At 35.5% G+C, this 11,912-nt stretch overlaps 1 protein-coding gene across 1 annotated transcript; it reads right to left on the minus strand.

Annotated features, from left to right (window-relative positions):
- Nucleotides 1-3,984: 3,984 nt before the first annotated feature.
- Nucleotides 3,985-11,633, minus strand: LOC109535330 (eukaryotic translation initiation factor 5B). Its single transcript, XM_019901219.2, has 22 exons — nt 11,408-11,633; nt 11,270-11,341; nt 10,933-11,092; nt 10,694-10,874; nt 10,157-10,440; nt 9,644-9,857; nt 9,422-9,560; nt 9,231-9,369; nt 8,985-9,171; nt 8,791-8,924; nt 8,594-8,731; nt 8,314-8,532; nt 8,036-8,253; nt 7,831-7,955; nt 7,537-7,718; nt 7,317-7,478; nt 7,108-7,230; nt 6,914-7,054; nt 6,781-6,857; nt 5,899-6,202; nt 5,634-5,795; nt 3,985-4,143 (listed from the first exon to the last, which is right to left on the minus strand). The coding sequence occupies exons 1-22, from the start codon at nt 11,452-11,454 to the stop codon at nt 4,036-4,038; spliced, it is 3,516 nt and encodes a 1,171-aa protein (XP_019756778.2). The 5' UTR covers nt 11,455-11,633; the 3' UTR covers nt 3,985-4,035.
- Nucleotides 11,634-11,912: the final 279 nt, after the last annotated feature.

The following is an 11,912-nucleotide window of genomic DNA, read 5'->3' on the forward strand; positions in this document are numbered from 1 at the left end:
GGTCTTTATGGACGACGTTTCAATTAAAGGAAAAAAGTTCGTTTTAACCGAAAGTTCACTATAATCGGGTTCATTATAAGCGGACTTTACTGTATACGCAAAATTCCAGTCCTTTTGGATATAAATTTTCTATGTTGATCTTCAACTGTTTTTGAGTTAATAACCATTTAACTATTCGGGCATTTCATTTATAAAAAATTCAGTTTGGTCAGGCACTTGAATTTGAGACACCCTTTTGCACCCACATTTGCTACACAATTGGTATTATCTTAAAATAAACTAGATGTCAATATCTACAACTTTTGTATATAATATTTTGCTCTAAATTTCAAATTAGCAGCAAAAACGGGGTCGACAACTAACTCAAAAACAGATGAAAATCACTATAGAATATTTATATTAGAGCCTAGAGTTTTAAGAATAGCTTGAACATGTAATAAAAAGTATGGCATTCCATTTCAAAAAAGGTAAGTTTGGTCTACCACTTGAATTTGAGACACCCTGTATCAATTGGTGTTATCTTAAAATAAACTAAACGTTAATATCTAGAACTTTTGTAACTGACATTTTTCTCTAAATTTCAAATTAGATGGTAAAACGGGATGGCCAAAGTTCAATCAATAACCCTGTACAGGCGTCAACTTTACTTGAAAAAAAAACGAAATTATAAATTTCCCCCAAACGGTTTGATATATTTAATAAAACTTTGTGCGAACTGAAGGCTTAAAGAGGTGCCTATTGCAAACAATTTGATTTTTTTGAAATTTTAACAGTGGCGTCTATAATACTAAGATATTGGATATTTTTGAAGAAAAAAATCGTACGCGATTAGTTTTTTAAAGAATATAAACTACATCTTAACTGATTGTTCAATTCTGCAGAAAAAAACACGTCTTTTATACGTTTATTTCTGTCGTTCGACCAATCGTTTTCCGGTAAAAAGAAACATTTTGAGGATGAAGTTTCACATTATGAACGAATGAGAAAAACATTATAAACCAATGGTAAAACGAGGAAGTAAACAGAACTTTTACAGGAAAACGGTACAGTTTTTTTTGTTCAGAATAGAGCAATCAATTAGTATGTATTTTTTATTCTTTAAAAAACCAGCGGCGTATGATTTTTTCCTCAAAACTATCTAATAACAAAGCGGTATGCGCGCCATTGGCAAAAACTTAAAAAAATATATTATTTTAAATAAGCACCTCTTACAGCCTTTACTACCCACAAAGCTTCAACAAAATTTATCAAGCCGTTCCACAGAAATTAATATTTTGGTATTTTTCAAAGTAGAAATTCTACGCTTTAAATTTGTGGAGAATATCACGAATTAGAACGAAAAATCCTAATCAATTTTCTAGTTCAACACCCTGTATTCGGATAACGAAGCGTTTGCATACATTTTCCTATTTATTAATTTCTTTATTTCTTATCACCACTTTCTCAGTTGAAAATTAAATCACTCGGTATAGGGTGGGATACGAAGAAGTTGCCTCCACAAATTGTGGCTCTTTTCTCTTCTGCTGGACTTTCAAACAAAAAACGCTTAAATTCGTTAACTTTCGTCTAAGAGAAAAATGTGTTCATAATGTTCACATTATACAGGGTGTTCATAAACAGGAAATCTAAAAATTTTATTGTTTCCTCCGGTAATAAATTGTTGGTGCAACTTTTTCAATCACGACGTTTGCGTTTTGCGCCTCTGACTTCAACTTTATCAATTTTTTTTAATAGGCATCATTTTAGCTCACATTTCCCAGGGGCTTTTTTCTAAAGCAACCTTGATTTTTACAGTAAAATCCCCTTAATGTAGCAAAACCCCAGAACCAGTAGTGTAATATTACGAAAGTTGATTTCAATCTCCCCCTGTATCCGTTCCATTCTCAAGAAGGAAAAAGCAGCGAATTAAATTAAAATAATAATCGTTCATTGAGAAAGTCCATTCACAAGGAAGTATGAAAGGAGGGTTACTCATGCGTTTCCGTTGCATGTCAGTACCGGAAGCAGCAAAGTGCGATACGGATTAGGGTCGCGTCAATGTATAATCAACTGTAAAGTAACACCAAAATTGTATGTATAAAAATGTGTGCGGGCACTTTCCAAATGGGAAAACTTATTTCTAATTATGGTATGGCTGTTTAAAAGAGCACGAAAATGCTTCCTTCCATCTACCTACCGAATGAAGTAATCGGCGATACCTACTCTCTCCCAGCATAGAAAAAAGTTAATTATTCTTTTCCTGTCCACGACCATAAGAAAATAAATAAACCATTGCAATGGGTGTCGGGCAATTCTGGTGGGCAGATACTTGAACCCACATACCAAAATTATTTCCCGATTTCTTGGTATCTGTTGAAACAACCAGTACTACTGCCTGGGTCTCGTTTGGGTGGACGGCAGTCACCATTGGCGTAACACTCGTATTGAAACTAAACGTATACATAGTTACTTAACATCTTAAGAGTCTTCTATTGGCTTTTGAATGATTAATCTCAGCACGCAGATTATCAATTCTCCTACGTCACTAAAACCGAGGAAACTACGTCAGGGGCGGTTTCAACCCCTTGTTTAATTCGGGGCTGTTCTCCACCTACGCCAATTTCACGGTCACTGCTACGTAACTGACTTTGGGGGGTTGTTTTCTCTTTAGGATCAGTAGCGCCCTGAAAAGTTATCAAATCTGTTCCAAAACTAAAGGATAGAAAATGAGAAACACCCATGTAATTTACACAAAATTTAATAGCCGTTTAAAATATAATAATGATAATAATATACATCGTATCAATACAAGCAAATATTTTTTAAACAAAAATATATTTTGCAGCGTCTTGGCTGAATGGAAGCCATGCGCTGCAAAAGTGTATCAAAATCAACTCATAAGGGGGTATGAAAGTCATATAAAAAATATACTTTCAATGAAACAAAAATCATCCGCAGCTCAGTGCAAAGGGAGTAGACAATTAATTATTTACTATTTAGGCAATTGCTTTCAGGGAGAGACTAATTTTTTGAGTGTGCAACTTTCATCTTGAACTATTTTTAAGTACTTTGCCATTATATCATATGAATATTGCGCATTCTATTAAAATGTTTACACTCAACATACGATCCTCAATTAGATAATAGTCTTAATAACTGCAACATTATTTAATGCAATTATACAGGGCGATTTACATTGGCAGGACATTTCCAAATCAATTGGAAGAGTACAGTTAAATATTGCTTGTTTGATATTTCCAACATCAACCGGATAATTTAAGAAAAATCTTAATGCTTTTGCATAGGTAGGTATTCTATTTAGCCATTAAAAATAAAAGAAATTATTATTCTCATTTAGTCATAAAAAGCGTGAACTGCAGCTTTAAAAAACGAAATGTGATTTAAAGATACAAATAATGTACACCAATGTAAAATTTTACATAAAAAAACGCTTCAGTTCTGCGGTCAATTATGAATAAACATCAGCAAAACTTTGAAACGATGTTTTATCAGGAATTCGAGACACTTATCGTTGAAATACCTAGACAGTCGTTAAAACCCTTCCGAATGACTGTCACGAAAAACATTTTTTCCTAATTCGGGTTTATCCGAAATTCCAAACCTTTCAAGTGATAAGCACAAAATAACAAAATGGTCTGACCATTTTCATTCATATCTCTGACCTTTGTGAACAATCTTTGGATCGTTTTTAAAAGAGCGCCTCAAAACCGGTCTTTGCCACATTTGATTGAAAAATCTGCAGGCTTTAATCAATACCCTTTAAACAATTCTATGGAAATAACGCCCTTTTTATCACCTTATATAGCTAGCCATAATTTCATTAATTGCTGCGAAATTGTTCGAAAGAAAAATCGAAACACTACTTTGTATTGAAGTAAAACAACAAATGTTCTACCATCCACTATCCAAATAAAACGGTTGATAAAGTTGAACACTCAGATTCTCAACTCACTTTACTGCTTGCTAATAAACGAGGACGAAATATATCATAAAAAAGGTCCTTTATTGCATTGACCTGCTCAAAACTAAGATTTTCTACAGAATCTGGAAGATTTTTTTCAGTTCCACCATGAGTTGCCAATCGGTCTTCACAAGATCATCTCTAAAGTAATCCTTGCATGCGTCGATGGATTGACGCGATATCTGAAACAAAGATTGATATTTAATTAAAAAAAAAAACATTTAATTGTATACGCCCACAAGAATTTGACCAAATTCAATCTCGCTTTTACTAGCAAGGTAAAAAACTGACTATCGGTGGAATAATATGATGGATTAAGATACCAGGAATTCGAAAACTTAAAGAATCTCCAATCACGGATGGACAAAAATTCCAAAACAATCAAATTTCCATGAAAAAAAATGTTAACAATAAAATTAGCAAAATCATGAAGTCATCGTTTACATTGTTTTTGCGTCTAATAGTCTGACAAAATCCGCATTTCATAGAACGACGCAACGTTACACCAGAAAAAAACCAAATGTGTCTGTTCGAAGCATTTAAATCACATGCTGCCTATCAGCCGGGCACATTTGTTCAATTACAGACTCTTGACAGCAATTAAACGTTACTGGGAAACGAGAATCGCAAAAAAAATTAACACATTTTTTTCGTTACTTGGAAAAATCCCGAGAAAACCTTGAATCGTCCAAACATCGACTACTGTTTCTAAACATCCGGTGCCCGTGTCTGTTATGCTGTAATTTGGATAACATTCATGTAAAGGCTGTCTATATTACGGCACATAAAAATGTAAAAACAAATTTATTTATGTTGCTTAGAAGGCGGCCAAATAAAACGAAATTATTGCCAACTTATGCGATTTTCAAATGTATAACTTCGGTTTTGATTAAACATTTTTCAATCCAATCATAAAAATCTCGTTTACCACATAACGTAGGGCAGCAGTGGCGTCGTACTGAATAATTATTTAACTAACTACGAAAGACTTCCCACTCTTCATAGAATCCGGAGAAAAATAAACAGTTAAAAGCAGAAAAAATGGTTTTCTTGTCAATTAAATTATTGAGTCCAAATCATGACTAGATATTCTAAGGCTAATATTCGCCAATACAGAGAAACTACTAAAATCCCCCGCAAAAAGTAACATCCGGTACAATTTCAAATAATAAACCTTTTTGTTAGTGCATCATAAACAGTTTAATATAAAAATAATTATTTTAGATCTGTAAGCCCACACCTGCAAATGCCATTGATCGTGCAAGCGAGCACGAAATAAAAGTTACAATTCGCATTTATTTAAACGTGATGGTGAATTAAGTCGGCCAATCCATTATAAATAACAAATTACTGAATGAAATGAAACTTTGCAGACGCGGCAGCACATTGAGTAACTGGCAGAACGCGGTTTTAGTCGATGAATGAAATATGCGTGCTTACTTATAATAAAACTCGTTACATTGAGTTGGCGAGAAACCATTCGTAACGTAGTCGTGTCTAGGTTGTACTGGGAGAGCCAAAACAATGTAAATAAAACGGATAGTCGATGTGATTTTCATTAAATTATTATGTTAACTTTCAAAACACAATTACGCAATGAAAGGCATACGTTTAATAATGTATAATCTACTAATATAATATCAACCAATTGGCAAAAATGTACAAGACTTACCTTGCTAACTAAAAAGTCGGTTTCATCAAAATGACGGCCAAACATTTTTGGCGATTGGCCTGGGATTGGGTCTATTTTAATGCAGACTTCCATGCCTTTCCTTGCAGTTTCCACCGCTTTGTGATTGTTTTCTATACTTGTAACAATACCAATGTCGACAAACTGAAAAGTAAACACTCTAATTGAAAACGGTCGTCTAAAGCTTCAACTAAATTAGTTAAGTTTACTGTTTCCTTCAAAAAACCTAAAACTACAAAAAACACACCTCTTTACTAGGGACGCAAATCGGAGTTCCTTCTCTCAGAATGCCAGCTTCTACCATAACGCCGCAAACGATCGGATCTCTGGAGTTGAACACAAATTGGGGCAAAACCCGCAAACGACACGGGAACACTGCAATATTCTTAAATTCCTCCCGTTTTTTTTGTTTCAACTGCTCACGGTATGCCATGAATTTGTCGAAAAGATGATAAATGATGTCCGCTTGGAAAATTTCCACGTTCATACTATCAGCCAACTCTTGAGCGTCTTTCTCCACTTTGACATCAAAGGCCAAAATTGTTGCATACCTGAAACAAAAAAATATTCAATTAATTGCCACATTAAACAGCTTCTTTAAAAATTATTCATAAAAGACGGTAATTAGCAGCTGTATCCGAATTGCTCTGCTAACTATTTGGTGGTGAACGACCTTATTTCTTATAACTTGAACTCGAAAAATCCTTACCTAAATAAATAACCAAAACAAAGTACATAACATTCGACACAGTAGCATTGGCAAACAAGCAGCATCTGTCTGACAACCAAAAAGATAAGAAAAACATCTTTTCATCTGACTTTTTGAAAAACAAATCATATTTGTTTAGGACACTTGGTCAACAACGTCGTATGATACAAGTATTGATTTTCAAAGGTGGATAAGTGATTAGGGATGGGTTCATACAGATGCTGTTTTACTGGTCAACTCTGCCATGTATCAGAATGTACTGTACAAATAAATATTCCACAAAGAACACGTGAAAGAGTGATTGGTGAGGAATTTTAAAATTTTCCGGACTTTAACTTGGAAACAATCATATTTACATATGCCTAACAGTCTATTAAACATTATGGAAAAGTGTTAACTCAGAAAAAAACGTTTACTTACTGAGGTTCGTGCTCCAACATTATTGATGCTTTCATTACGTCTTTTTTGACAACGGGCCCAATCCTAATTCCAGAATACTAAAAAAAGCATTTCTGTATATTACACCCAAATATCACTTGTAATTATTGCTTACCGGAATTTTGCTAACTTTCAAAAACTCAAGTAGAGCTTCTAAGGAACCCAGAGTGGAAGCCTGGACATAAACTCCCCTTTCCTGCAGCTTAATACTGGAAAGAGCACTTCTAAGTTCACGGGCAACTTCATCTCTCATCACCTTAAAAATCACACAAATTTAGAACTGTTTCGGATTGGAATTCAACTTCTTACTTCGACTTCATCAGGTTTCACTGCAACGTACAAATTAAGACCGGCAATGGCCTTTTCCAGTTCTTTTGCAGCAATTTTGACTCCTTGTGCGGCCTTCACTTCTTTATATTCCACATAGGCATTCTAAAAACCAGATAGAACTTAGTATATGGCAAATAGGAGAGAAATTAACAGTCCACATTAGTCTGTACTCGAGACAAAATTATTACCTTGACTCTTAGCTCCCTCATAGGCTGTGGCATGAGAAGCGACCTTATTTGAGTAACTATTGGACCGTCAGTTCCAGCTACTAGCATAGTATCTCCTTCCTTGAGAGTACCGTTGACTAGAATCACATCGATTGTAGTACCCAGACCAGGAATAGCTTTAACCTGTTTTTAAACGAAGTTACAATCAATCTTAATTACATTTGGAAAACATGAACTCTACCTCAAGAACAGTAGCTTGCAATTCATCCGAGTACATCAGGCGTTTGGGTAATTTCACTTGGCAGTACTCTACAATCAATGCTAGAAGGTTTCCCATACCTTCACCTGTTATGGCACTAGTTGGCACAAGAGAAAAGTAGCTACGAGGGTCCGGATTTTCGTAGAATAATGCTGCATTTAGCCCTAAAACACAATACAACAAGTTAAAAATGGGAACGTAACAATCAGACAATTCAGTACATATTTGCAATAAATATTTCCTAAATGTATGAAATCAAAATATTGTACACTTTACCTTGTTCGGCAAATTCAACTATCACAGCCTTGCTTCTCTGATCAAATTCCATTTGAGTATTTGAAGCTTGCGATTTGAGAACATCACGGATGTCCTTTCTGTTCATGGTCTGCCAGTCATACAATCTAAAATAACATTTACACATCAGCATCCCAATATCCAACAAATTTATTTAGTATCCACAACATTTAATCTGGGTACTCACCTATCAATTTTATTAAGAGCCACAATAAACGGACATTTTTTCTGCTTCAATAAATTAATGGACTCAATGGTTTGTGGCTCCAATCCGTGCATAATGTCCACAACCAAAATGGCAATATCACAAAGTGAAGATCCTCGGTTTCTCAGGTTGGAAAAGGACTCGTGCCCGGGCGTGTCTATAATAAGGAGACCTGGGATTTTCAAGTCCATATCTGCCGCCTGAAAAAGAAATGCGTAATTAGATAAACTGCTAAAAGACATAAATTATCAAATCCGTACCCCCTTTACAATTTTAATTTGATCCTTAATTGCATCAATAGGAACGTTTGTGGCCCCGATTTGCTGAGTAATTCCACCCGCTTCACCGTCCTGTACGTTTGTTCTTCTCAGTTTATCTAAAATCTTCGTTTTGCCAGTATCGACGTGACCCAGCACGCAAACAATAGCAGCGCGAAGATTTTCCACTGTCTGGTTCTTGGTAGCGTTTTCCTTTCGTTTCTGTAAAGTACCGAAAATAATTATACATTTATTTTCAATCAGCAAAGTCACCAAATCGTACCCTAATTCTTTCTTCAGCTTTCTCACGTGTCCGCTCAGCCGCTGTTTTGTCATCTTGCTCTTCTGAATCACTGCCATCTTCAGAATCTGAGTCTTCCTCTGAACTAGTTTCTTCAGATCCACCTTCGTCTTTAGCCGGCTGGAAAGCAATTGCAAATTTAGCATTAACCCACATAATTTTGACTATCTCTTAATTACCGCCGTTTTCTTAACTTCAACTTTCGGTTCTTCACTAGAGTCTTTTTTCACACTGTCAGATATGTCTTCCGATTCTTCATCAGAAGATGCATCCCACGCATCCTTAACGTCATCATCCACTTTCGGATCCACAACTATAAATTTGTAAACAAAATTAGAAATTACAAACAATAAACAAATTAATGTAGGTTTACCTTCAGTAACAATTGGAGCTGATTCAACTGGTATCTGCGGTTGCAGTTCGCCTTTTTCTTCAGCGGGCTTTTCTTCTGTCTTAATCTCTTGAGCGGCTGGATCCTTCTTTTGCTTGTTCGGTTTAATTCGAGTTCCAAGTCTGACTGGCTTCTTTTCCCCAACATCGGGCAAAGCAACACCTTGTGCCTAAAATCAATAGTACGATTCATCTCAGTTATTGCAATGAAAATCAGTACTGGTCCTACCTTTAAAGAATCAATTAGAGCTTGAGCCCTAGCGCGATCAGCCTTTTGTTTTGCAGTGAGAAGCTTTCCTTCTGCTTTCAGCCTTTCCTTTTTCTCTTTTTCTTTTTGCTTCTTCCTTTCTTTTCTCTCTTGTTCCAACCTAGGACCATAATAAAGTTAAATGAAATAATTTTCAGGATCATGAGAAATACCTTAGCATTTCGAGCCTAGCATTTTCAGCTTCTTCTTCCCGCTTTATCCTTTCTTCTTCCTCCTGTCTTTGTCTCTCCTGATCTTCTTTCAGTTTCTTAAGGGCTTCTTGCATGGCTACCAAAGTTTTCTTTGGAGGGCCTATTGTTAAATCAAATGGTTAAACTAAGATCCTTCACGAGCTTTTGCGAGCTATGAAACTTTTCCATTCGCAAGATCAGTACCTTTTTTTGTTTTGGCATCTTTTTCATCCTTAGCTCCTTTCTTCTTTTTACCCGCTTTTTCAGCAGTAGGCTCGACAACTTCCTCTCCCTCATTCCCTTGTCCTTCTTCGGTAACATTATCTTCAACAGGCTTGTCTTTGCCCTTCTTTTTCTTTTTTTTGTTAACATCCTTTTCCGCAGATTCGTCGTTAGCGGGCACGGCTGTTGCCTCAACCTAACAAAAAAATTAACCGATAAACGACAGAGTTTGATAGTTGTGACTAATTACAATTTAAATTGATCTTAGAAGAGCAATTCGAGTTTCAGCACATTTTTCTTCTGACTTGAATTCAAACCAATCAACCGATAAATTTTATTTTAAAAATAATTATCATGATTTTTAAATCGTGAATTTTTTTAGTTTGAGTTTTAAAAAGAACAACCATTAGCCACCCCAGTACTGCGTGTTTTGATGCAACGAAAATAAATTGAACATTTGAACACAACAAAATTAGAATATATGATAAAACTAACCGGTTTTGGCTCTGATACTTCTGCTACTTGGCCTTCCGGTTTTAAATCTTCAACTGAGCCTTCTTTCTTCGTTTTAGCTGCCATTTTTTTCTGCTTTTCTCTCTCCTTCTTTTCCTTTTTCTTTTGGGCTGCTGTTTTCACAGTTCCACCTTCGGCAGGTTCCTCCTCAGCTTGATCTTCTCCATTCTCGTCTGGGCTCTCACTTTTTGTCTTCTTTTTGCCCTTCTTACCTACGGGTTCTGATTCTTTTTCTACCTGAGCGACAGGTTCCTCTTTCTTCACACCTAAATATACGTGTTAAATTTAGCGTCTTAATACATGTAAATGTACAGGCCCCACCTTGGAGCACCCAAAATGTTGTTTTATGATGTGCTAAAGAAACAAGATATTTCTTGTAGACTGCTATAAAATCGGACAAAGCATAGTCCAAAAAACATTGAAAATATGCACATGATTTTAAAAACATCTTTAAAGTCACAGTTTCTTGTGGCTGACCAGCCCGACAAGGATTTTCAAACGTTTTATTTATATATTTACCTGCATATTCCATTCCCAATTCTGCAAGGGCTCTTTCCAATTCATCATCATCTTCATCCTTTCTTCGTCTGTTTTTCTTACCCTTCTTCCCTCCTTGCTGTGGCTCAGGTTTGGCATTGCCATTCTTTTTATTTTTTGCTACTGGTTTCTGCTCTTCCTCCTCGCTTTCATCGTTAGCAGCCTAGAAGTGTTTGAAAATATAATTATACATTATCTAATTTCACAGTGTAAAAACCTACAGGAACTTCATCTTCACTATCATCCATTTGAAGCAGAGCAAAAGCACTTTGTACTTTCGTTACTGGTACATCGTCTTCATCATCTTCAGAATCAAGTACTTTCTTGTTCTTGGTCGTTTTCGACTTCTGGTTCTGTTCATTTTCAGATCCACTTTTCACCCTGAAACGACCAAAAGTTAAGTATTTATGCAATAAAATCACGTTGAGACAGCGACAACTAAAGGGCCTATTCAATATTTGTGAAAACTCGTTTTGAGGAGCATCTATTGCCTCTACTTCAGCACATTTGTTTTAGAGCCATAACCTCACATTATGTACAAAATGCTAAAAAACTCACTTTTGAAGCTTGGACTTTTTTGTACTGGCTTGCACGATCAGTTCTTGAGTTTCTACTTCCACTTCAGAATCGCTAAAAGTTCAATATTGGCTGTAACCTGGCAAAAAAGGCCAGCATATTTAAACAAAAAAACCTCACCTTTCGTCGTCCTTCGCTCCTTTACGTTGTTTTTTCGCCTTACCCATTTCGGAAAAGAATTCAATTGAAGACTGGATACCTTATTTGTAAATACTATCATAAGTAAAAAAGGGTTTTTGAGTTTATAGAAAGCTGACTATTTTGCCAAAATGATTGACTTGCTTCTACAGCCACAGTCTGTGAGGGTAACCTTCCAGACACTGCTGCCAATAGACCAAAAGTAGTAAATTCTATTTGTCCCTAGAAACAAGGACAGACTATACTTGAATATCAACAACTAGGCGTGAAATATTAAAAATTTTTATGATTAAATTGCACTTTGGTTTACTGAACGTTTTACCACAGCTTAAATATCATATCAATATATAAGCTGTAGTTTCACTCACATCCGTGTTTTAAAATTAGTGTTTTGACCACTTTATATAAAAATCCGGGTAAACATATTTAAAAAAATCGCGGAAAAAATAATTTTCTTGATTGATGAAACACTATGAGCTAAATTGTC

This window comes from Dendroctonus ponderosae, unplaced genomic scaffold (genome assembly GCF_020466585.1).
Source record: "Dendroctonus ponderosae isolate FM_Combo_2020 unplaced genomic scaffold, Dpon_F_20191213v2 Dpon_F_20191213_1, whole genome shotgun sequence".
Lineage (NCBI taxonomy): Eukaryota > Metazoa > Arthropoda > Insecta > Coleoptera > Curculionidae > Dendroctonus > Dendroctonus ponderosae.